Here is a 26,833-nt window from a genome sequence, read left to right on the forward strand (position 1 = left end):
TCATCCTTGTCCCGTGTGTGTATTGCTTTCGAGATACAACGTTCAACATCATGACGAATTGCTGATTTGGAAATGAAACTGTTGTATTGGATGGCACTCTCAATATTGTTCATTTAAAGAAAATCGGCAAAGTCCCAACCGACAATTGCCACTTCTGCAACACTGAACCTGAGAGCTTATCGCATTTGCTCTGCTTTTGCGGAGCTCTTGCTTCATCGAGGTTCAACTTTTTCAGAAGTTACCTCTCAACTCCATACAAGGTATGGAGCACAACGAACTAGGTCAACTCCATCAATGAGTTCGAGCATCAAGTAATCTATTCAAAGCAATCGGAGCCAACCACAAAAGACAATCATTCTTGTCGCACTGTCATTGCCCTTCAGGAATAAAATAAACGCATGATAGTTCACTTCAGGGAATTGTAATTAGGCGATACAGAAAACACCAGAGCAACATCACAATAGATCAAATGTTTCTGGTCGCAGTGATGAGTCCACCCAGAAAAAAAAAACTTCACCAAAATATGTTGAGTTTTTTTTACCTTGAATCTATTTTTTTTTTACTTTTTCACGTAATTTTTCAACTTACTTGAAATTTTCCCTCTTTTTACTTTTAAAATGTATTTAATAACAAATAAGATGGAAATTTGCTGGTCTCGAGGTACGATTCTGGCCTAACAAGCCAGTCGTCGTAGGTTCGAGTCTCGGCTCGGGAGAGACTGTTAGTGTCAGTAGGATCGTAGCGCTAGCCCCGCAATTATCCTATACACTAAAAGTCGGCTGCGAAGTCTGTGTATAATAAAAAAACAGAAGGTCAAATTCCGAATCGGAATGTAGCACCAGGGCATGGCAAGATGAAAATTGTTTAAAGAAAATCGGCTGATATTGGGATTTTTGGATACTAGGAATATATCGGAAATTCAAGACAAAAATCTACTTAAATATTTTCAGCAGAAGATATGACTCGGTTTGCACAACTAAAAGACGTTTTGTAAATATTCCTTAGCTATCAATAGTTGCTACCAACATATAGGCAAAAGGCACCGTAAAACGGTTCTGTGGAGGTACCCATAACGCTCGAACATTTTTTTTTTTTGAAGGCTGAGCCGTAGTTTTACAGCAACACGTAACAAAACCATCATTTTCTAACTGATGATCGAAGCAAGCTGTGATCAAGAACGGACGTGAAAATGTTTCTCGTCGGATTTTTTCATCGTTTTTTCAAGTTTTTATAAGATATATTTTCTATCCGGAAAAGGGATGTGTCTACGTTTATTAAATAAAGGCCGCTGTTGTTTCGGTGTGAATTCCAAGTGTTTGATTTGAATCGCGATGAAGTGTTTCGAGGGTTGTCGTGTACGGTTGGGGATAGTGCAATAATGTCGACGTATTTTATTTAGCCTTCCCGTCGCGTAATCGTTATATTTTAAGTGCAAAGGGTGGAGTTAAAGGTAATACGAAATGTGGCGGTTTCGTATTATCGGTGAGAGTGACGTTAATGTTGAAATTCGTGAAAGATTCGTGCAATTTTGTGGCTAATTTGTGAGAGCTGCATTTCTTTTTCGGTGGCGGAGCACGTTTCCCGCTCGCCCTTGCCTTGCCATAAGTGTGTGTGAGTAAGTGCAAGGTTGCTCTTGCGTGCGGCACGTTCTCGCACCAGCATGATGGTTCAGAGAGGACGCGAGAATTAAAGGATAAGTATTAGTGTTGGTGACGTTTTGCCTGTGTTTTTTTTGTTTGATTTGCATGCAAAAGGGAACCAATGTTTTTTTTCTGCTTTTCACTAAATTGCTTTTGTGGGGATCCTACATTTCTGTATACTGAACATCGTAAATGTTTTACAGATTTCCAGTATAAAAGTCTGTATAAAAATTTGTAAATTTCGTAGAAAATCGTAGGAATCTATATGGCTTTACAAATCTGTAAACTGTAAACTGTATGGATGAGAAATTTATAATTCACAAATAAATTTAAATTTACATATGTGGCATCTCTAATCGTTATCGCGGTTTTTTAGATGCCGGTTTTGGAATTTTCTCACTCAATCGTTTACAGTAGGTACGGTGCGTACTGGGGCCGATGCTGTTCGGATGACTGCGTCGAAACAGTTCTGGATGTGTTTTAACGCGCGTCAGTTTTCATTGTTGTTTTTTTTCTCCTTGCGTGAGAAAGGACGCATTTCGCGCCGCGTCCTTTGCAGTGTGGCGTCGGCCTAACATCGGCCTGTATTTTGAAGGGCGCGTTTGCAGTTCTGTATGTACATATACTTGTGTGGGAATTTTGTTTTGCACAGATTGGTCTGTGTTTGTGGCATCCCTGCTTGTGACCGCGGCTTCGTGGAAGCCGGTTTTGAATATTTTTAATCTACCGATTGGGCCGAAACTGTGTCGAAACAGTTGCGCGTCAGTCTTCATTGTTGATATTATTTCGGAGACGCTGTTACGAACATTTTGAGCAGTTTTATGCCCTTGTTTTATGATTTTTCTAGCTTTTGAGTAAATACTGAAACACATAGACAATTTTAAATTTAATTAAGTAGAAATCTTGTCGTTCAGCATGGCAAATAAATTTTGATTGCGATTGTTTTGGCATTTTGTTAAATCTAATTAGTACTCGGACTTGTTAGATATGCATATTTGCATTTTTAAAAATTTTCTAGCTATGAATGCATGAAACTTTGTCAGTTTTTCATACTCAGTAGGTATCTTCGCTTTATTATTCAAGAAGTAAGTGATAATCAACGCGAAATACCGTGTCTCCACGCGTATGCGTCGGTAAGAGGGAATAGAGCGGTCGCGCATAACTTTCCGGGGTAAACGTGTTTTCGGCCCAGGTGAGCTTTGCTCAAATATAGATTTTCGGTGTGTTGTGACTTCCGAGGTGTACCAAACCATTTATTCGCAGACTGTCCACCCGTAGGTTCTATTCCAGCACGCAGTGATTCTGAGTAGGTTCCGTTCGTTCGATAAATATCGTAAATAATTAATCGCGACAAAACATTGTAATTAATCGCCACCAAATATCGCAATTATTTGCAATTAATATCAGGATTATACGCGACTCGTCTGCCAACGCACACATCTTTATTTTTTCTTTTTCTTTTTTTTTTCGTTCGATTCGAACGGCGATGGCCGAGCAAATAGGCCGTTTTTGAAGCTCTCTTGCTGACCGCTTGCAGTATGTGTTGAGGGTCTATATATTTACTTTTTTCTTGTTTTTGGTTAATGCATATCTGGTTGCTTCGTAACATTGTGTAGTCAGCTGAGATAAATCAATGAGAGATACGTTTCGGTAGTTGCATAATGACTTCATAAGCATATTTTCGAATATTTGAGTCTGTCTTGATTAGGTTATAGGTCTGGTATCCTCGCGTGCGCTTTATTTTTGCGGTGTTACATCATCAACCGGAATGAGTTCGGATCGCGTTATGATTTCCGTAGAAGATATAATGAACTCGTACGCGCGATATTTGTTATTATGAACCCGGTATTAGAACTCAGCGCATCGTTTACCAAAACGAAACCTGCTGCAAACCTTACCCCCCTCCAACATCCCAGTGATTTCTCGTGGAAGTGCAGAGGTGTTCTCGGCTTCCAATAAAGCGAGTATCACGTCAACATATTCCCATACACACTCCTTCTTTGACCTGCATTCGGATGCGGCCGGCGCTGGTATTGCCTTATATAAAGATTAAGGTCACCAGTTTTTACACATTGAGGATGAATGTTAATCCCAAGCATCATCCATTGGTTCTCTGTGTAATACAGCTGATCTGGCAATAACGGAGTAGCAACCGCGGGCGGTCAATCATGCTCATGCTCATGCTCAACACGTAACAAAACCATCATTTTCTAACTAGTTGCAATTTGAGTCCATGACATTATGCTATAGTAACGAGGCTTTCTTGGTGTAACGGTTTATCAAAAAGTGCGAAAAACGCTGATACCCAAACAACCACGGTAAATTCTATATATGCTTCAAGTTTTTCCCCACAAGCTGACGCTGCTAGTTGAAGGTTGAGTTTCTGTATAAATACATCGACAATAGTTCGATAAATTATTAATGTTTCTGCAAAACATCGTTTTCTTTACAATCGTAAAAATAAGCGGTTTGGTATTTATCGCTGCAAGCAGTTAGCATTCGATTGGGACTCGTAACATAAGCTCACAGACATGGTTGCCAGTTTGGCGATGAACTTTAAATATGGTAACTTTATCACCTCCCTACAAACGAGCATCAGTAAAGAGTGCGCAGTTGACTCGTAGGGGGGAAAATGCTAGTCTAGGGTAGCCAAGCCAACGCATGTTTCGCTCTAAATGCACTGTGAGTAGCATTAATTGATTGATAATAATAACATAATAACTCTCACATGCCCCCTCAATTCTGCTAGGTGCGGTCAAATAGTCAGAAGGTGCGGAAAGAGCACATCATCATCGGTTTTTTGTTTTTAGCGGCGATGCTATTGCAGAAGAAAGTTTTATTTTTCGGCTCCACTTTCCCAACCTGGCCACTTCTGCCCGTTAGACCATCACTAAGTGCCGGACTGTGCAGGGCGAAAAAGTTGTTTTTATTTCTTCTTTTTTCCAAAGAAGCGGAAAATTGTCGACGCTTGATGGGCTGTAACAAACACAGAGCAGTACGATTAAATGCCATAAAATGGCACCCAAACAAAAAGTGACCGACAAGAAGCTAAGAGGTAGTTGAGAGTTTTTGGTTCTCTATCGGTAAACGCTACCGAATCAAATTTTCATCTCGCCCAAACAGTTTAAATTTCTAATTTAAATCAAAATGAATCTCCTCAGCGCCTTGTGTGTGGTCTTTTGCCAAGCTGCAAAATAATCAGTTTTATCATTATATCATCGAATAAAATTAAACATTTAAACTTCCGTCACGCTGGTAGCACACACAAAAAAACCGCGCAAAATAATGTTCACACTTTCCTATTATACCCTTGCTATATGTACGCACCACATTGTGAAGGATGAAATGACCTTAACGAATCGGTCAAACGCAATTGACTCCCGGCGCTTTCCTGCCGATAAGAGAGGCCGCTAGAAGCAAAGGTTTCGCAACAGATGTGAGCCAACTGCTTGCCGCGCTTAGTAAGTTTAACATCCATCAGTGAACTCATATTGCTCATCATAAAGCCAAATTGCTCTCGTGTTTAGCCAGCCCTATTTATGATGGTTTCATGTATGAGATTTTTGTAGTTTATTGCTGCGTGTATTAGTCTTAGACGATCGTGTTTATTGCTACTCTTCTTTTCGACTATATGAGTTGTTAAAATCTGCAACAGAGCAGCACTAAAATCCTCGTACCGGTAGTAAACGAGAGAGGCTGCTGAAAACACACAATCTACCGTTTGTCTTAGATAATAACAGACAGGAAATGGTTGATTATCGAGGTAATTTGTTAGTCCACAATTGCTGCTTTTGAGGAGTAAATTCACTTTATATGTCCGGACAAGAAAGCTGACAGCTCGAAATGAAATTGGTTTTGGACAATAAAAAACAAATGGTTATAATTGTAGGCTAGCTTTTCGCTGTCCATTTTTTTTATAGTTTCAATACTTGGCTAATACTTGCGTTTTAGCAGTATGTAATAACACTTGACGATGTTTTTGACTTTGTTACACTGAATGTTGGCGAGGAACATTGTTCTGCAAGAAATTTATTTGGGTTGATGTCTATTATCAAAGTTTTTAAATTGGAATAATGAATTCTCACAATTCATTTCATGAGAAAATTCCCAATATTTATTTGATTGTGATGAATTACTTACTCAACTATTATCAATCGTTTCTCCAATATTTTTGTTCCAAACATTGTAATCACACAAATGGTATGAGAAACATCATTTTAAGTGACACTCTTATACGCTTTAATTTTCAGCATAATAAAAAAGCATAACGGTCTCATTATACTTTTATGAAGCGTTTTGGTTTTAATTCGAAACATAATCAACGTTTACGACACTCGTTAAGTGCATTAGCTCGACCACACACTATAATTGATAATTGAAAACTGAAATAAAAAATGAGAAAATCATTGATATACTTTTCTGTAATCTTTGATGTAATTTCTATACTTCGGTATTGTAAGTATACCGGTTTTCTATACTCAATAGGGGGTTTCACGTCGAACTCATATACAAATACCCAGCCGTAAACTGTGTATCTTCCATTACTCGGTAATGAGGTGACTATTTCCACGGCTGGATTTTTTGACGTAGAATACGTCTTACGGCAACAATTACAGGGATCCAATTTCAAAACCAAAAACATCGAGAGCCTTACAAAAATTGTTCAATTTCAAACGTTTTGAACCCAGTCAGTTTCCAACCGATTTCTGTCATTTTGCAGCAATTGATTGGAAAATCATTTAAGCACCCGTCCAAATGCAGAAAATTGTTATCTGATAGTTCAAACTATTGTAGTATTGAAAATGGTTGAACATTGTCGAAACGCAAATGTCGACTTTTGATTGGTCATTTGCTGCTTTTCCCTAAAAAGGACGACAGAATGGAGTACCTAATTAGCCGGGAATGCACTCTTCGGGCTATATAAGAGACTGTTTCTCCTCAAGCAAATCAGTTTACTAGCAGCAGGCAGCAGCAGCGGACATCAACACCGATGGCAGTAGGCGAAGTGGATCAGCAGCGGGCAACAGCGGCGGTGGTAGTGGTTAGCTGCAGTTCCTACCTCTTTCAGTTCGGCTTCCCTTTGATCTGAGTTGGACCCCACCAGCGGTAATCCGATTCAGATATCGTTGCGTGAATACAACCCGAAACTGAAAGAGACTCGCACCGCCAGGTGGTTTGAGATGCCACCATCATCCAGCGTATGTATATATAGGGTGTGTGCACATAACATGTGTGAATATATGTAGCGTGTGTCCCTAATATATAAGGTGTGTGGCTTGCTATACAGCGTGTATGGCTAGCGTGCGGGGCTAGCGTGCGTGGCTTGCTATATAGCGTGCGGCTAGCTGTATAGCGTGTGTGTATGTTTATAGCATGTATGCATGTCTGTAGCGCGTGTGTGCATGTTTATATCGTGTGTGGCTTGCTAAATAGCGTGCGTGGTTTGCTATATAGCGTGTGCATGTCTAGCGTGTCTGTGCATGTCTATAGCATGTGTGCTATATAGTGTGTGTGGCTAGCATATAATTTTCATATATAATTGCTAATAAATCACCTCATGTAGAATTTAATTATCAATGAAAATCATTCAAAACTAAATCAAAAATTTGCCATGTTGAAAAAAAATTATTCAGTTGTCAATGAATGGCATTGAAAAACACAATTAACCTCAAAGTTTATCTGAAGAATTTCTGAGCTAGTGAGGCTGAATCACATAATTTTACGCGCAAGTCTTACTTATTGTAGCAATCAGTTGTAAAATTATCTACGCTGTCGTAAAATGCAGAAAATTGTTATTTGAACTGTTATATAATAGATGGGGAATGCACTATTTGCCCTTGTCTATAGCCTCTTCGTAGCCATTGCTTAAATTAAGATATCTTAGTGCAACTTGATACAAAAGACAGCCTCAAAACAATTCAATTTCATTATTGTTTTGGATACGGCAGCAAGTGAAACCGCGGTGCCGGTTACAGGGTTAAACGTCATCTGGAGCAAAGAGACTTTTAAATTAATTAACCCCAATTGAGTGTATTCCCAAACCTATTCCAAGAAATACAATGACATTAGACAGGCTGTCGTATTCTACGTACCTCTGCGGTCGTGTCTTCTAAACAGCCTCTTCAACTATTTTAACTCTAATATTTATTTAGGGCCGAATGTCTTTTTGGGATAGGAAAAAGGCAGCTTGAGTACCTGTATTCCGACTGCTTCTTCTCAAACAGGCCTAAAAATCCTCTCATTTTTTCTTATAATATAGAATACAAATCAAAAATACAAAATGTGTCTTAAGGCTATTTTAAACAATTTTAATTATTTGACAGTTTGACACTATATTACTCATATCTAAGTTCGGTGGATAATGTCTCTCAGAAAAAAAGCGATGATTCATGTTTCACTAAGAAGAAAGACAAGCTCAATATGAATATTCATAATATTTTTAACGTAGTAAAACGTCTTACGGCAACATAGAAGGGCAAATTGAATCACTTATCAGAGCTGAAAACAAGGCCAAATATCAGGCGATACTCTCTGTCTCAGTCTAAATAACCGAAAAATAAAGGTAATAATAGTAATATATAACCGTAAAACTGATTATAGCAGCATGAGGATGGTTTACTGAAATTTTGCTAATTTGAAAATGTCAAGTCATGGCCTCCGGCTGTCAAGTCTCACGGGCGACGTTCTTAAATTTTAGACAAAGAGCAGGGTTGGTGGGTAAACTTGCCGAACATCCAACCTGTGAACGACGGCAGCCACACTGAAGATGAGGAAGAGGCAAGGGTTGCGAATGAGGAACTCATCGTTTAAAAATGAGCAAGGTACCGGACCCAGACAACCAATTTACGCGTATAATGCAAAAAGTCATCGCATTGTACGTGCATTTATACGTGATAGTTACATCGCACAAGATGCTGCTAATGTTGCTTATACGCGCAAAAGTGGAGGCGATATGCGTGCATTTCCAAAAATCAAACAACGTTTACGATGAAAAAAGTTCATATATACGATTTTAACTGTTAAAGCTTGATAACTTATTCGAGCTGTTTCATTATTTAATGCCACTCTACAACTTCATATTTGCGATTTAAAACGAAACTATAAGCGATATATGAATATACACTACGGATTCTTTTATTACTTAATGCGATTTCACAAGTCAACATTAGCATATTATTTCAGATTTTTATGCGATGTTCGCCATGCATTCCTACGTATTAGTTTATTATAACATGCGATTAAATCACCTTTTAATAAAAAAAAATACAGCGAACAGTAGCAATTATTATTCATTATACATCCCTTGCTATTCATATTACAAGGAATAGCAATTACAAATGTCAGTGTTTAATTTTTACCATTCTTTTATTTTTCCTTTGGGCACACGCTGTAATATTTGGGTATCCATCCGGACTCGAACCTCGAACTCTTAGATTATCAAGGAGCATTCTTTCCACTCCCCCGTGGTCTTGCTGTCGGAAATCTCTGAGTTTTGGTAATGAATTTCTAGTTTCATCGTCTAAATGAACAAAAGAGATCGTAAAGCATGAATCTAATTAGATCTCGTATTGCGAGTTAGTTTGTAAATTTCTGCGGGAACGTTCGTTGTTTACATTTCGGTTGAACTGTCATGGCCGCTCGATGAGATGTATCATTTGTTCTAACAAAATTGAGTGATTTTACCGCCTTCAACAACAATTAAAGGCAAGTTTCAAACAAATATATTATGCTAAGTAGTGCATCATTGATCCGAGTTGTCCGCAGATGTTTTCTGTGGCGTATTGTTTAAGGAGCAGCAGCTACGGGAAGTGACTAAATTTATATGTGACTAGCTGAATGTACCCGGCCTTGCTCGTGTAAAAATATCTGCTAAAAAATATCTGCGTGTAAAAAAATCTGTAAAAATATTTCTATTTTAGTTATAAACTTGCTTATATACCACCTTTTTCGTTGATTAACAATCGATGCGGAGGCATTACAGCTGGGTCGAGTGAGTTCAAAAATTCCGTTGGAAAATGGATTGCCTCATCAGCATCTTCGACGGTACCGATTAACTTACAATAAACTCAAATTAGACTGAAAAAACATAATCAATAGCCTAAGCTCACCTCTGATAGTTAAAATTATTGCTTGCAATGCCATCTCCTTTTACTTTTTTGTGTAAACAATTTCAATATCATCCTTATAGTCGAACATCAGTCTTCATGAATTAATTAACAATTTGGAGATAAGGGGAATATCTCCACATTTTCCTCAAGTTTTGAATCACTTCCAATGCAGTAAACCAACCGTCACTATACCAAACGCTTGGACACCAATTTTCGGTTTTGGGGAGTCAACTCTGACCTATGAACTTAATATCAGGGAGTATTTGAATATTTTTCTTCTTGAATTTGAAAATAGCTTTGACAACGGGTGTCGTCATTTTCTGAACATAGTTCTCTTTCTTGAAATATTGACATTATTTAACCATTTTACTTAGTCTTACACAGCTTGACAGAAAGCAGAAATCGCGGAATTGATTTCAAAACAACGTTTCAATATTACATCTGTATTCTTCTGTATTCTAGTAACCTTTCCAGAAAATGTAATCCGCCATGTACGATTTAAAAATTTGCGCCGGACATGAATATTTGGATTGTGGACGTCATCTTGATTTCGAAAATATACATATTGCAGAGCATATATTCGTTTTTCACAAAATTCTGAAACCGGATGTCACCATGATGAATTTAAAAAATGTTGTTGGACTTTTATTTCTGGTTTCTGAAGGTCATCCTGGTTCCGGAAATTCCAATGTTTGGAGGTTTGTAAACGTTTTCTACAGTTGTATACAGTTTCCCAGAAACCAAAAGTCGCTATCTTTGTTTTAGAAAAACATGGGACATCATATTCCGGTCCCTAGACATCAACTTCTGGCCATGACCGACCGAGGGCATGAAAGTTATCGTACCTCTTCAAAAAGGTCCCATAGGGCACTAAAAGACCTGACTTGCTTATAAATTAAGACCCCCTCCCTCTTTGATAGCAGCCCCTTTCTTTTTTCGACATCATGTTCCGGTATCTGGAAATCAACTTCCGGTCTCAAGACATGACCAAAGGCCTAAAAACTATCGTATTCATTCAGAAAGTCCCCATAATGCATGAAAAAACTCTTATTTGATCGATGCACTTAACCAAATCCGGTAATAGTTGAGCTTCAGCAACTTTTCCAAACATATTTTTTATCCAAAACGCTGAATTGGACTCTCCGTTATCAAATTATGCAAGAAATATGTTAAGAAATCGTTCCAAAACCGGATCAAAGTAGGTTAGATGTTTTGAAAAACTTCTCTAGAAACATTTGCACGAAAGCCGATTTTCAAAAAGGCCAATATTTGGCAATATATGATCGATTTTCGTATGACGACGTCATTCCGATTCCGAAAATACCCATATTGCCAAGTATATAATTCAATTATTAATTTTCGCAGATTTTCAGAGACCGAAAGTCGGCAGCCCAAGTTTCAAAGTATTGTCAGACACCGATAGCCGGTTCTTAAGAGTCATTTTTGCTCCGAAAATACCAACATTGGGGGGTTTGTGAGCGTTTTCCACAGTTTTAAATGGCTTCCCAGAAACCGGAAGTCGCCATCTTGGATTGAAAATGGCATCGAACATCATGTTTCGGTTTCTGGACATCAACTTCCGGCCTCTAAATATGACCAAGAACCCGAAAATCATCAAAGTTTAAAGAAAGGTTTCCATTATGTATGAAAATTCATTACATTTGATCCCCTACTTCTTTAAGGGTAACCCCTCCCCCTATCCAATATTTCTATGACCACTTCCTTTGTACAAAGAACACGTATGCCAAGTTTGGTTGAAATCGGTTCAGGCCTTCGAGAGTTTTGCTGGATCATACATACATACATACATACAAAACTTCTCTTTTATATAAATATATAATATAATATAATATAATATAATATAATATAATATAATATAATATAATATAATATAATATAATATAATAATAAAATAATATAATAATAATAATAATAATAATAATAATAATAATAATAATAATAATAATAATAAGAATAATAATAATAATAATAACTCGGCCCGTGTGAGTAGGTAAGGACTCAACGGAGCTTAGCTGCTAGCTACCGAGCGGGTCGTAGGTTGCGGATCACGGCACGGCCATTAGATATAATGGTTAGTTGCGAATACTTGAATAAGCAACCCCGGACAAGCAGCGGGGATGGTCTATGGATGTGGCGAGACCTTACAGTGGGCCCTGTTGAGTTTCCTAGAAATACCACAATATCCGAATACCAGTCCTGACAAGCGAAGTGGTACCGCCATAAGTACCTTAGCCCAAGACCTCATCAACCAGTTAGGCTTCCGATCAAAAAGTTCACCCACAATGGAGACACGATTCACTAGAAGAAGACCCATGCGATCGCCCGAGGAGGGAGCCCCTACTGGAGCTGGTCCTGGAACGGGGGACAGAGCGAGCGGCCAGCGTCTGGAGGATGACGAGGTGCAAGAGCGGCCCTCCAGGCAACGGGCTCAGCCCGTAAACTATACGCAATACAGACAAGGCAGCGATAGACATCACCCAGGCAATGCTGCACCTGCTCACGATGCTGCAACTGACCGCCGTCAGTCGCTCACTTTGGCAGGCCGCCCACGGCAGCGGATCATGTGGACGAGAGAGATGAACATGTACGTGATTCGTTGCCACTACGTTTGCACGAGATTGGAGACGGATATGTCTGGCAGGTCTAGAATGCTGGACATGTTCAATGAGCCAAAGCTTCAGTATACCTACCGGCTGACGAATGCAGTAAGCATCCTTAACCGGGATATTCTGTCACAGTATTCGGAAGTCGTGCAGAACCTAGAGGAACTGCAGTGCATGGTGTATTGTGCAGCTGTAGCCGTCGTGAGAACGCTGGGATTGCGCACCTACCCCCAAGGTAACGACGAAAGTCGCACTCGCCCCAGCAAACAAAAGCCTGCATGGATGCGACGATTGGAATCCCGAGTTGCATCACTACGGGCAAAAATTGGTCGGTTAACGCAATACACCAGGGGGAACCGATCAAGAAGGCTGGTTCGTCAAGTAGCTGAAATTGTTAAGCCCGCAGAGCTCCGTGATCTTAGTGAACCCAACCTCACAGAGATCCTCGACACCCACGTACAGCGGTTAAGTGCTCTTGCTAAACGGATGCGACGTTATAGTGAATGTTCGAAGCGGAAAGAACAAAATCGGATGTTCAGGACTAACGAACGAGAGTTCTACAATCACATTCAGAACAGAAATCCGGACTACAGCGAGGGACTCCCTGAGATTGGCGAAGTAACACAGTTTTGGGCCAATTTATGGGAGAACCCCGCTCAACACAATAACAACGGGATGTGGTTGGTAGAAGAAGAGAAGTACAGTGGTGGAATTGAACGCATGCCCGTTGTAGCAGTTTCCGCCCAGGATATTCGTGAGGCTACACGGTATACCAGGAACTGGGCAGCACAAGGACCTGATTTTGTGCACAATTTCTGGTATAAAAAGTTCTCCACAGTCCATGGGCGCATAGCGGATTGTTTCAACAGGGTGCTGAGAGATCCCCAAGAGCTCCCTGAATTCATCACTAAAGGGGTAACTTATCTTCTACCCAAGGACCGTAATACAGCTGACCCAGCCAAGTACAGGCCAATAACCTGTTTGTCAAGCTTGTACAAAGTGCTCTCGTCGGTAATTACAAGAAAAATACAGGACCATTGCGACGCCAACCAGGTGATGACCGAAGAACAGAAAGGCTGCCGGAAAAACACGCAAGGCTGCAAAGACCAAGTCATCATTGATGCAGTTATTGTTGGTCAGGCAAGCCGGAAACAGAGAAACCTTGGCATGGCGTACATCGACTATAAGAAGGCATACGACTCGGTACCCCATCCGTACCTCATCAAGGTACTTGAGTTGTATAAAATAGACGATGGCGTCATCAGGTTGATGCAGCACGCAATGGGACGATGGAATACGTCGCTCCACGTTACCGACGGGGCAACGGTATTGCGGTCCAGAACTATCAGCATAAGAAGGGGGATTTTCCAAGGCGATACCTTTAGTCCGCTTTGGTTTTGCCTTGCAATGAACCCCCTTAGCAGAGCACTCAGCCGATGCAGCTATGGCTACCAATTGAAAAGTGGGACAACGAGTACAACAGTAACCCACACTTTCTACATGGACGATCTGAAGCTGTTTGCGGAAACTAAAGAGAAACTGCAACTTCTACTGCAGCTGGTATCGACGTTCAGCAACGATATTTGTATGGAGTTTGGTATCGATAAATGTCGACTAGTCAACCTCCATCGAGGTAAAGTGGTGGTCGCCGACAGTTTCCGCATCAACGAGAGAGAGGAGATACGATGTATGGTTGAAGGTGAATCGTACAAGTACCTTGGATTCCTGCAACTGAAAGGTATTCACCACACGGTGATCAAGAAAGAGCTGCAGGGTAGGTTCTTGCATCGTGTCAACAGTATATTGAATTCGCTCCTCTCCGCCGGCAACAAGATAAAGGCGATAAATACGTTTGCCGTGCCCTTGTTGACATACAGCTTCGGGGTGGTCAAGTGGACCAAAACGGATTTGGAGGCGATAGAACGAGCGTTACGAGTGTCGCTCACCAAATACCGTTCGCACCACCCAAAATCAGCAACCGAAAGAGTCACCTTGCCACGTATTGAAGGCGGAATTGGTGTCACCGATATCCAAGCGCTATGCGTTTCCCAGATCCAGCAGTTGCGACAATATTTCAGAGAGAGCCAGAACCGTCATGATATTTATCGCACTGTTTGTCGAGCAGATCATGGATTCAGCGCCCTGCATCTGGCGCAGGAGGAATATCAGCTGAACTGCGACCTGAAAACTGTAGAAGAGAAGGTCGCATCGTGGAAGCAGAAGGAATTGCATGGGACGCACCCCCATCAGTTAGAGCAAGCGCAGATTGATAAAGTGGCATCAAATACGTGGCTGGTGCGAGGTGAGCTCTATTCGGAAACAGAAAGTTTCATGGTAGCCATCCAGGACCGGGTCGTTGCGACGAAGAACTACCGCAGGTATATATTGCACGAAAACATAGAAGACCGCTGTCGTAAGTGCAATTTAGTAGGAGAGTCGATCGAGCACGTCGTCGCAGGCTGTCAAGCGTTAGCTGAGATAGCCTATCTCGGTCGGCATAATGCGGTTGCCAAGATTGTGCACCAACAACTTGCACTGAAGCACGATCTGGTGAACCAGTATGTGCCCTGCTACAAATATCTGCCAGACCCGGTTTTGGAAAATAGCTGCATCAAACTGTACTGGGATCGCGAGATCATAACGGATGTCCTCATACGTGCCAATCGCCCTGATATTGTGGTCTACGACAAAAGAATGAAACGGGTAACCATCATTGATATCGCTGTGCCGTTAGATCGTAATCTTCAGTCGACGTTCTCAACCAAGATAACGAAGTACCACGATTTGGCTGAGGAGTTGAAGCAGATGTGGCAACTTGAGGAAGTGCGTATAGTTCTAGTTATTATCTCCGCCACTGGAATAGTTCCCTGTACTCTACTGCGCTCTCTTGATGAGTTGGAACTGCGAAGAGAACTACCCAACATCCAAAAAGCGGTGATTCTTGGGACCTGCAACACAGTTCGAAGGTTCCTGAATCATCATAACTGATCCATCGAAGCAAACGACGTTAGGATGTAAGTTAACTGGTTAATGAGATCCACAGAGCCTAACCCCTTTGGCATAACAGATAGCCCGGGGTAGGTGAAATTTTCCAGCAAATCTGCTGAGAAGTGTCAAAATTCTACAATAATAATAATAATAATAATAATAATAATAATAATATAATATAATATAGTATAATATAGTATAATATAATATAATATAATATAATATAATAATAATAATATGCTGTAATGCGGATGGTTTTCGATTTTCGCGCATATTCGTCAGTATGTGGATTTGGTTTTTGGTCCGAGTTTATTACCTATTTGCAGTGGTGGGCACCATTCCGCTAATTCGCGTCATTCGCTAATTAGCGACGCTAAAATTCAGTTAGCTATTAGCGGTTTCACTAATTTTTGAGCTGGTTAGCGAAACTGTTAGCGTCGCTAAAATTTTGGCCTTCGAAACGCTAATCGCTAATTCACTAAATTTTGTAGAGAAACGAAAATAAAAATATTTAGAAAAACTGTGGATTGCTGATGGCGTACGTACAAGCCACAGGAGCATTTTGAAGAACATGCACAAGGTCTAGATTAAATTTTCGGCACACCAACAACTTTGGTAAATTGCAATGCGCTTGAAATCATGACAACTTTGGTTCTACTTTTTCGATTCAGATAATAATTGAATTTTTATTAAAACATTCCTAAGAGTATCTATTTTCAATGCTAGCTAAATAACTTTTGTTATTCTTGTTTTTACAAAATCAAATATGAATACCGTTCCTGAACCTCCTATTGTAAATACTTAGCATTAAAAAGTAATTGTTTTCGTTTGTTTAACCAAAAAAGATCAAAGTGGTCCAAATCTTACAAAACACGAGCAATAAATATAGCGATATGACTATTTACATATTAAAAAGTTAGCGATTAGCTAAAGTTCCGCTAATGTGGGTTTAGCGTTTAGCGTTTAGCGATTATCGAGCTAAATTTTCCGGTTAGCGACTTAGCGATTAGCGTCGCTAAATTTTCGTTTAGCGGTGCCCACCACTGCCTATTTGTCGCAAAGATTCCGCATAACAACGTTATATGCGATGAAACATTCACATTGGTCATACAAGGTAATGATCTATCGTAGTATCTTGTGCGATGTAAGCTGTGCAAACATTAGCGGCATCTAGTTATCATAAATTCAGTCATTTACGGTGCTACAAAATGATGCCTTTGCGACTAAACATGAGACTTTTGATTTTCGCATATATTCATCGTTTTGTGGAATCAATAAAAGTTTGAATATACATGATATGAGTTAATCTGTATTGCTGTGCGAGAATGTTACACTCATCGCAAGAAGCTCGCAAAATAACACCATATATGATGAAACACTTGCGTTGCTCATACAGCTATACGATAGTGATGTACCATAGAACTTACGAGGTAATCCGTGCAATCTTATGCGATTTTTAGTTGTCTGGGCTTGTTTTTATGGATTTAGACATTAACGGTGATAAAAAATGATAGCTTTTGCGACTAAATTTATATGCAATATGATGTGATACGGGAGATTTTTGCTTTATACGTAATATATAATCATCACTTTGTGGGTTTACTACGAGTTGGAACAGGTATGATATGAGTTTATGTGTATTACTATCAAGTATGTTACACTCGTCGCAAGAAGTTCGCAAAATAACACCATATGCGATTAAACATAAACGTTGTTCATAAGGATATCCATGGTAACAATATTGGTTTTATCAAAGTTTTTTAGCGGTTAATACAGCCAAAAAAGCGCTATAAAACTTTCATAAAACCAGTTTTGTTACTTGGGATACGATACTGATGTGCCATAGAACTTTATACGAAGTAATCCGTGCAATTATATGCGACTTCTGGTTGTCTGGGAAAGCGGATGGTATCCCGAACCTGGCCATCAGGCCTTAAAACAGGCTCTCGAGGCACTCATGCAGAAGTGTCTGGAAAACTGTTTCTTCCCGGACAGGTGGACATGACAGAGACCGGTCCTACTGCCAAAGGCTCGGAAGATCCAATATGAAAGATCATATATGACGGAGTGTTGAACCTAAAGTCCCCTGTAAGGGCAAATGACATACCTCTAGAGGTCTACGGCGAGTAGATCGAAGGGTCGAGTTGACGGCCACGCACTGCATACTCTGCAAGGTCGAGGACTAAATGCCCTCCAAAAAACTGGAGTTAGCGCACTATAAGATGGATATCACGGTCGTGAATTACAGCCAGAGTCAGAGACTGCATTATTACATCAAGGCAATTTTTGAAGCTTTTGGAACTTATGGTCGGCGACAAGCAAGCGGAAAGGTCTTGTCAGCGTGGTTTCGTCCATACCATGAGCCAATGTGTGCTTTTCTATGCGTTATATATAAAATTATTAAAATTTTTGTCATGTTTTTAAATTGAATTTACTCGAATTTAAAAAATAACCGATTTTTTAAAATTGCTCCATTTATAGAGTCAAGTATGCCCTTCAAAACGAGACCCAAATATATTTTTTATATTTGCCCCAAAAAGAATGACAAATAAATGAAAAACGCATGTTATTTGATGAAAAACATCAAAAACTTTGAGTAGATTTGAAATATTTGCAATATCAGCATTGCAAATTGTTTCTCTTAAAAGGCTCTAAAAGACGTTAAATTGTTTCTCTTAAAAGGCTCTAAAAAACGTTAATGTGTTTTTTTTTTTCAATATAAATCGGTTGTTTTCGAAGATAGAGAAATTTTTTTTTTACAAAGTTACTTAAAATTATTGAAGCTATAACATTGTAGAACAAGTTTGTCTTCTATCTACAAAGATAAAAAAAAGTAAGATACTTGATTGCATCGAAAATTTTGGTCACCCTAATTTTTGACAATTTTTCAATAAGCGCTTTATCATATGTAACAACTTTGTAGAAGAAAGTTTTTCTCTAAAACAGTGCTATAGAGCTCTAGACCCAAATTTCCCCCTAAATTTGGTTTCTGAACCATTGTGCTTTGGGTAGAAGTGACGGTTGGGACTTTGCCGATTTTCTTTAAATAACAAAGAACGGGACAGTGTCCGATGAGGAGTCCCGTGATGATGATGATGCGTAGTTCACTACGAGTTAAACTAAGTTCTTTTCGGTAACGTTGCCAAAGAGATGCTATTTCTAGCTTTTCCCATGTATTTAGATTGCTTTTAATGGCGGAGATGGAGGTACCCAGAAACGGTTCCGGGCCAATGAATTGCTCAGCAGATCCTAGTCTTGCTAGGCTGTCGGCATGTTCATTTCTCTCGATTCCACAATTTACCCAAAGTAGCATAACTTTGTTGAGGCGGGAAAGGTCCCTGAGTGTTGCAATGCACTCTCTGGAGTCTGGAAATACATGTGGCAGACTTCAATTCCAGCAGTGCGGCCTGACTGCCTGAAAAGGTTCCGATTTTCGCATGTCTTTGCGTACAACTCTGCTTGAAAGACGGTTGGCAACTTTCCCAAAGAGATAGTGGACTTTTTACATGGTCCATAGATTTGAGCCATCCGTGTAGAATCGGATGATGTCCGATGGAAGACTCGGCCCTGCATTATTCCGCACCGAACGATCTGTGTCAATCATCCTATATGGAACGTCCATGTTGGGTTTTGCTTCCATCCAGTCTGAGCCCGTTGCGTTGTTACTAAAGGTGTTGGCTTGAACTCCTTCAAGATGCTTAGGTGACCCGTAAGGTCTCGCTAAACAGTGTACTGCAGGCCCAGATCGCTAAAGTTTCCTTCTTGATAGCGTAATCTAGTTAAGCAGTCCAATTCAACTATTTGGTCTCATTGCTGAAACTCAGTCTTACCCCATTCAATAGTGGAGGAGTGATTTAATGCACCCTTTGCTTGGTAAAGGGTATAATGACTGTTTCAGTGAGTTTAATGTTCAGCCTTTTTCTAAGCACCACTGGGAGGTGATGTTACCAACCAATGACTTCGTAGCCTAGCTGCGATAGTGAGAAGTAGTGGAGAGAGATCTCCTCCTTGAGAACACCCTTTTACTGCCTCAATTATGACAGACGTATCTCCCAATGCAGCTGTATTTTCCTGCCCGAAAGCATTGCTTGAATCCAGCTCATTGTAGTATTAGCGACTCCTTTATTTTGTAGAGGCTTGTGAATTGATGCAAAGGACGTGTTATCGAAGGCTCCCTCAATATCAAGAAAAGCGCAGACCGCTGTTTATTTATATTTCAGTGTCTTCTCGATTTTCGTCACTAGGCAATGCAAAGCGAATTCTGTAGATTTGCATATTGAAGCTCATGCAAGGGCAAATCATTCAAAAACTCGTTGCGGGTATAGTTATCCGCAATGTTCTCCATCAATTTGAGAAGCGTTGACGTCAGACTTATAGGTCTGAAGCCTTTGGCAATGTTTTATCTTTATCTGCCCGGTTTTGGTATAAACACCACCTTAACGTTCCGCCAGCTGACCGGGATGTGTCCCAGAGTAAAGCTGGTTCGAAAAAGGTTGATGAGTTCGGACATAATGACTCCGTTCGATTTTTGAAGGAAGATTGGTAGAATGTCATCCGATCCCGGTGACTTCATAGGCTTAAAAGAGCTTAGTTGATAGAAGTCTCCGTGAACAGTCGACAAGCAAGCTCTACGGAGTCAGGTGACGTCATGCGTCTCGATCCGAGCGTTCTTTGGTAGTGACAGTCATACTTCCGTCTCCCCTTTTTACTTGCCAGACCATTCGTGTGATCTTTAGACATCGCTTTTTTCAGTCGCATAGCCTCCGGCAGAGTCTGAATGTCTTCACAAAATCGGACCCTGGATCTTCTTGTGGCTTTGCGTAGCTCGGCGTTATATTTTGTAAGCGATGCTCGATAAGCTTCCCAATTGGACATGATTTCGGCTCTATTGAACAGGCGTCTAGCTTCCCGAAGAAGGTTGCTAAGAGTTTCGTTCAACCAGGGCACATCACGGCAGACTGTTTGTTTCGTTAACATTACGTCATACGTTACTCAGTCCAGTTTTATTGAAAGAGGGTCTTTTTTATGTTAGGAGGAAAGTCTATAGTTGTACTGTAGAATTAAGTTTGAAGGAAGGGTATATGGTGGGGAGCCTGAGGATGAATCCATGTTAAACTCCTTTGACAATCAAATGGTCTGATTCTACTAAAATTCGAACTTACGACCACCCGCTTGTCGAGGCGGACTCTGTAACCTTGAAGCTACCTGAAAGTTCGCAAATGGTCAAGAAGGCGCGTAGTAGGGGGACGCGCTCATACTCAAGACGGACGGGTCCAAGGCTTTGAACTTTGAAAAAATGAGAGGCGAAACCCAGCTCAAAGACTTAGGAGCGGATGTGACTTCAACACTTCAACTGTTGAGAGGGGTCAGATATTGTTGGAAGCTTTGGCAAAGCTCAACCTAGATTAAAGGTTGTTACACAGACCTTGGTTTTGATTCCGCAAAATCCGCGCCACGGGGTTTGCGATCCGCTCGTTTTTCCTTTAACAAATTTAGGTTCAATAACCACCAAAAGAGAGGTATTATGGTCCTTCATGTTGCCGAAGTGGATGGCCGGAATCAGTCAACCGGTCCCGAAGATATGGCGGGAACATGTTCCGGTAATTTATTCGTCATGATCAAAGCAGTACTTAGAACAGTACCACGCCTCTGAATACTCGGGTGAACATATCAAATCGTCATAGGCCACATGCGGACTTGTTTGGTTGTGTTCCGGATACTCCCAGATTAATGAGCCAAAACCCATCAAGTGCCACCTCTAACCACTGGGAATCCTGAAACTAGTCCATTGGTGGCTATATCTAGAGACTAAGTCATCATGGGGCACTTAAAAAGCTAATAAAAAAATATTGTGACAAAAACCCGTTCGTTTTTGGCAACATAAAAATTTTGGACTTGTTGCCAAAATCGAACAGGGCCTGTATCCCTACTATTGACTTTTTCACGAAAGTGTTTAGCAAAAATGATTAAAAACCTTTAGCTTCTTGAATTTTTTTTTTTTCAAAATAGGAAGGCAAAAAGGAGAAACGTTTTAGTTGATTTCCCTCTTAAAATTTCTATTCGAAAACTACTGAGTTTGTATATCTAGTAATCTTTTACGTACCTACAAGTTTCTGACACGCTCTTCTGAAGCAACTATTCACAGTTCGAGTCTCTACCCCTTGGCTTATCTTTCTTGTAAAAGGTAAGGCAAGCGGCAGGGAAAAGAATTGTGAATAGTTCAACATCGAAAGATCAACCAGAAGAAAACGCCGGAGGCGATCGAATTATTTGTATTTTATTGTTAAGTATCACGACAACCATGTAATAGAAGCAAAATAATATTCACAACCTATGAACCTGTTAGTTTGTCGTTTAAAAAAAATAGTAGGAGGGTGGTAACCAAGATACGACCGCATAGTTGACGTAGGACTACAATAATTTTATAATTTTATTTTGAAGCTATGTTTGATTTGAGCTCGTTTTACTTTTGTAGTTTGCTTGATTTTTTTAACCAATTGAGGCTCAACATCTTCCAAAAGGAAGGTGTTTTGGTTTCGGTGGTAATATCAAGTATCTAGGTCGTCAGCCCAAATTAATCGAGCGACACCTGAAACGACTTGGAACTAAAATTAGTTCATTGGTGGCCATTTCTACTGTTAAGGTCGTCTTTGACCATTTAAAAAATCAAAAAAGTCATGAAAAAACCGTTCATTATTGGCATGGTTCGATTTTGGCAACAGAAAAAATTCTGAGGTGTTGCCAAAATCGAACGGGGTCTGTATTTTGATTGTTTCTTTGCAGCACTCTATCTTCGAAGAAAAAATATTCTCTTTAACTTTCACAATGGTCCAGAAACCAAATTTAGGAGAAAATTTGGGTCTAGAGCTCTTTAGCAATGTTTTAGAAAAAAACTTTATTTTACAAAGTTACTTAAAATTATTGGAGCTATAAAATTGTAAAACAAGGTTTTCGATCTACAAAAATAAAAAAGTTAGATACTTGATTTTCCCCTAAATTTGGTTTTTGGACCATTGATGAATACCTTTCATTCTAATACAGCGAATTTTCTTTAATGCGCGAAAAGGCAACCTTCTATAAAATATTTCATTGAGTACGATTTAGTAGAAATTAAACTTCCTTCTATATCTATTTGTCTTATTGAAGTTGGCTCACTCACCGATCACAAAGCGGCAAAGATGTCACATAAATTTTTTACTGTAATTACAAGCTCGTGGAAAAAATATCGATAACGAATTACAGTTTTAGTAGAAAATGTATATTCACAGAAAATTTGAAATTGACATAGAATTTTATGAACATGTTAACATTCAATTCAAGTCAATTTAAACATTTTATCAGTATACAGAATCAATCAGAAAAAAATTTGATCAGTTTCAAGATAGCAAAGAACAACGAAGATACCATATTTGAAAGTTATATGTCCGTTATCTTCGAAAATAAGCTAGGCTAGAGTGATGCACAACATTAGCCTCAGCAATTAATGTTTGCATAGCGTTGTTCAATTACAAGTAAGGTTATGGAAAGTAATATTTTCTTGCAAATGCTAATTCAAAAAAATTTCAATTGAAAAATACAAACACTAACGTCGGAACTCTAATATCAAGATGAAATGAATTTGGTTTTTCTCTAAACCGCCACCGCGTGATGCAACTAGTATTGTCATATTGGACTAAATTCATTTAGCTAGTAAAATATAATCATCAGTACAGCTCGTTTAACTACCTATTCAAAGATCTGTACGGAGCATTTTGGTTTTCTATTGTCTTTTAAATACCTTATATTTAGTTATTTAAATAAATCTAAAAAAAGGCAGAGTGTAGAGTTCAAAAATAAACAACGCATTTTGTTGTCCCCGGCGGCGCAGCCTATTTTGCGACATCCGAAAAATCATATTGAATTCTGATATTTGCTGCTATACGAAACAAGAAGAAGAAGAAGATAATTCAAACGGCAATTCGATTGTGTTCCACGCCCCACTGTGCGTCAACAGTGGCAATGTAGTTTTCACTTGGCTTGACTGCACAAAAATGAATTTCAAGTTTTCCTGCACTGATAGACGACGAGTAACCAGCGCTCTGTTCATACATTACTTGGTGCAGTACGGTTGCCTGTGCCATCATATTCTCCTTCAAGACATCAATTTTATTAACATTAACATTTTTGTTAACAGCAGAACGTAAAACTGTCTGGTAGTGGAGGTGGTTACGAACTTTCCGAAAAAGCTTTACCTTCAAGACATCAATTTAGTCTAGGCTGATGGAAGCTAACATTAGTTGACCTATTGGGACGGGGAGATTCTGTCAAATTTTTTTTTGCCACTGCTATACAGGATATCACTGCAGGCAGTTGGTGTCTATTCATGAAGTCTGTGCTAGGCGTGCTCGCATATGATTGGTACATTGTTGGTGAAAATTCGACCTTGAAACTTTTATTCAATTTTCACTGTTTAACAATGAAGTGATAATGAAAATTGAAGAATCACAAAATTGTCCATCATTTTATCAATCCAACGACATATTGATTATTGTGATCCATCATGTGGTTACATCAGTATAACCGTTTGAAATCTTTCATTCCGTCGTTACATCTTGGTTTTAGTTTTCGCGGAATGTATCTCGGTATAGTGCGGTTAGACGTAGTCCTACGTCAAAAACAACGATGTTTTTTGTATGTACAGCAAACATGAGAAAGAAAACAGAAGAAAATAAACAAAAAAAGAAACACTGTATTTCACGCGTCTATGGTATACTCGCCGATATACCTCATAGCGCATTCCCTCGTAAAAAAACGCGTTATCTCCGTGTCTTGAGCTCGAAATGCTCGCTAATGTTGCTAATAGTTTTAGAGCTGTTTCCAGTAGCGATAAACGCGATAAACGGCAGATTGAAAGCGCTGTGCAGTGCATAAAAATATTCACATTCTTGGTTCGGTAGCTTTATAGGACTTTTGGACTGAAAAACGAATTTTAAATTTTATTAGTGGATATTTTTATACCAGAAGCGCCTTGATTGAACGGTTTACCGAAAACACAAATGTTGACACTTATTATGTCTTTTTTAACATCATCGTTTTGATAAGTTTTATCTTTCCATTTCACACCCCAACGAGGTTAATGGCCTCGCAATTTAGGAGCGACCCCTAGCAAGTCGGATGCTCCTGTTTATCGAAGTAAATAGCAAACTATTTCTTTGTTCACTTGTATTTATTATCCACTTACCGTCCATAAATACAGGTATAGCCATTTTGATCGCAGATTAGCACTCACAACTCCACGTGACTATTCGATCCTGTTTGGAAGTTTTTTGTTTTCCTTTTTTTTCTATGACGGCAGTTCGACACTAATCAAAACAAAACTAGCACAACTTTCGCTTATCCGCCCTGTGTCAACTAACCGCTGATCCTTGTACCGCCTGTCGCCATCACCAAGTGCCATAAACACAAAAAGGAGAGCAGCAAGCCCTGCGAGAAACGGCAATACTTGCCCTCGCTCGCTCAGCAGTTAGCACCACACCACAGGCAAGTGAGCGGGGATCACAACTGGGCTTGGCACACTAGATGTATCCTGTATACTATCCTTCTTTTCGTACACCCAGGCTACTGTGCGGTATCAACTGTGCTCTGTTGCCACCCAAGGAACGAAGCTTCGCTATCGGGAAAATTTCACCAGCTTTTCTCCGTGCACACACACAGCACGACAGCGCACCACACCTATTTCTGACGTGTTTCCTTTCATTACAATTTTTAATTTCAATTAAACCTCTCGCGACATCCCTTCACAAGCAAATAGGACAGCCTTTTTTCACCCCAAAAAAACGATTCCATTGACAATTTTCACGCACAGATACAGTAAAGATTTCGCTTCCCGACGTACAGTAAAATTGATTTTTCGTCTGACCCATTCATTTTCCTCCCATAGGGAAAGTAACCGACTCGCGATTGAACGCTTTTCACTGTTACAAAACGCTTCTAGGCACAAACATCGAACTCTTCTTGACGATTCTTACGATAACCGCATAGAACAACTTAAATTTTTCGCAAATTTTGATGTTAATTCTGCACTAAACACTTCAGCCAAATTACTTCTTTTTTCTCGCGCTCCACGAAACATTCACGCACCCATTTCCGTGGACATCGCCGTCGCTTCTCCGACTGTGCTAGCTTGCTCTGGCTATGGACGGCCCTCCTCCTGTTCCGAGGACTGTACCGAAAGGATATTCGCAGAAAACAGAACGGAAAGAGCGAACGAACACAACGAACGAGAGCGAGAGGATATAAATTACCATTTAAACACGTACTTCACCGTCGTCGTTGCCGTTTTGCGCCTGAAATAGGGCCAGCCAGCAGGAGAGAACCTATAGGACTGGCAGTGTTTATTTACACTCAAACAAACTATCCACACGAGAACCACCGTTAGCCCGATACCAGACACACATTTGCTACTGTTTGTGTTGTAGCACACACTCGGATAGGACTCGGATTCCCCCTTCCAGCTGATTCTGGTAAAGCTGGACTAACCGAACGAAACCGACACGCTACACTACGACGTCCTATACGACCGAATGCTAGCAAGAGACTAGAGAGAGCTAAGGAGCTTGTGAATGAATCCAGGAAACCGTACGGTTTCATTATGTTTGTTTCGCACGCAGCCCGAGAGAGAGCAGAAAGAGCGACACAAGCAAACCTACGACGGGGAGAGAAAATCCGTCAAAACAAAGCTGAGCTGTTTGGTCGAACCGGTTGGTGGCGTGCTTGTGCGGTGCGAAATTGGGAATGCATGAAGGATAAATGAATCAACGTTGTGAACAGGGATGCCACATGTACAGATTAATCTGTATTTCACAGATTTTTTGCCGAAGTAACGGTACAGAATCTGTATATAGAGATATACAGATTTTCGTCGAAAAGTAAAGATTTACAGATTTTTCGAAATTGACATTAATTTTTTTAAATACTCCAAATTTTATTTCATTAAATGTTAAGCAAATTGAACATATTTTCAACTCCTCACATGTTTTAAGCTAAAAATTTTGTTTATGTACCATAAAAACTTAAAAAAATACAAAGTTCTTTATGTTTAAACAATACAGATTTATTTTACAGATATTTTTGTTCCAGATACAGATGCTTAGATTTTTTCAAGGGAAGACACAGATTTAAATGTGGCAACCCTGGTTGTGAATGAAGCCCAATAAGACTTCAGACCTCTGCGCCGATAGTATCGCCCAGTGGGTCGAACAGTTGACATTTTTGCATGACACCGTATCGAAAACTACTGTTGCCTCTCTTGCAGACTGTGACAGCAGCGTTCAACTGTACGCTTCTCTATTTGAGAGAATCGGGTGACTAGAAGCCAACACGAATGGTTAACGTTTCTCTCTTGTGCCGATCTCCGGCCGCTTCGATATCTCGACTGTCGCATTGTGCGAATGACAATAATTAGCAATCATGCGACAGTTCGGTACAGTGATAA

The 26,833-nt window shown here is 39.9% G+C and overlaps 1 protein-coding gene across 1 annotated transcript in view; it reads right to left on the bottom strand.

The window, feature by feature from the left end:
- The window catches only part of LOC129717698 (myosin-I heavy chain), a 130,574-nt gene extending 104,652 nt beyond the window's left edge, over positions 1 to 25,922 (bottom strand). Inside the window, exon 1 of the mRNA XM_055667797.1 lies at positions 24,581 to 25,922. Within this exon, the coding sequence (XP_055523772.1) occupies positions 24,581 to 24,605 (25 nt within the window). The 5' untranslated portion in view covers positions 24,606 to 25,922. The remainder of the gene's footprint in view (positions 1 to 24,580) is intronic.
- Positions 25,923 to 26,833: the final 911 nt, after the last annotated feature.

Source organism: Wyeomyia smithii, chromosome 1 (assembly GCF_029784165.1).
Source record: "Wyeomyia smithii strain HCP4-BCI-WySm-NY-G18 chromosome 1, ASM2978416v1, whole genome shotgun sequence".
In the NCBI taxonomy this organism is placed as follows: Eukaryota; Metazoa; Arthropoda; class Insecta; order Diptera; family Culicidae; genus Wyeomyia; species Wyeomyia smithii.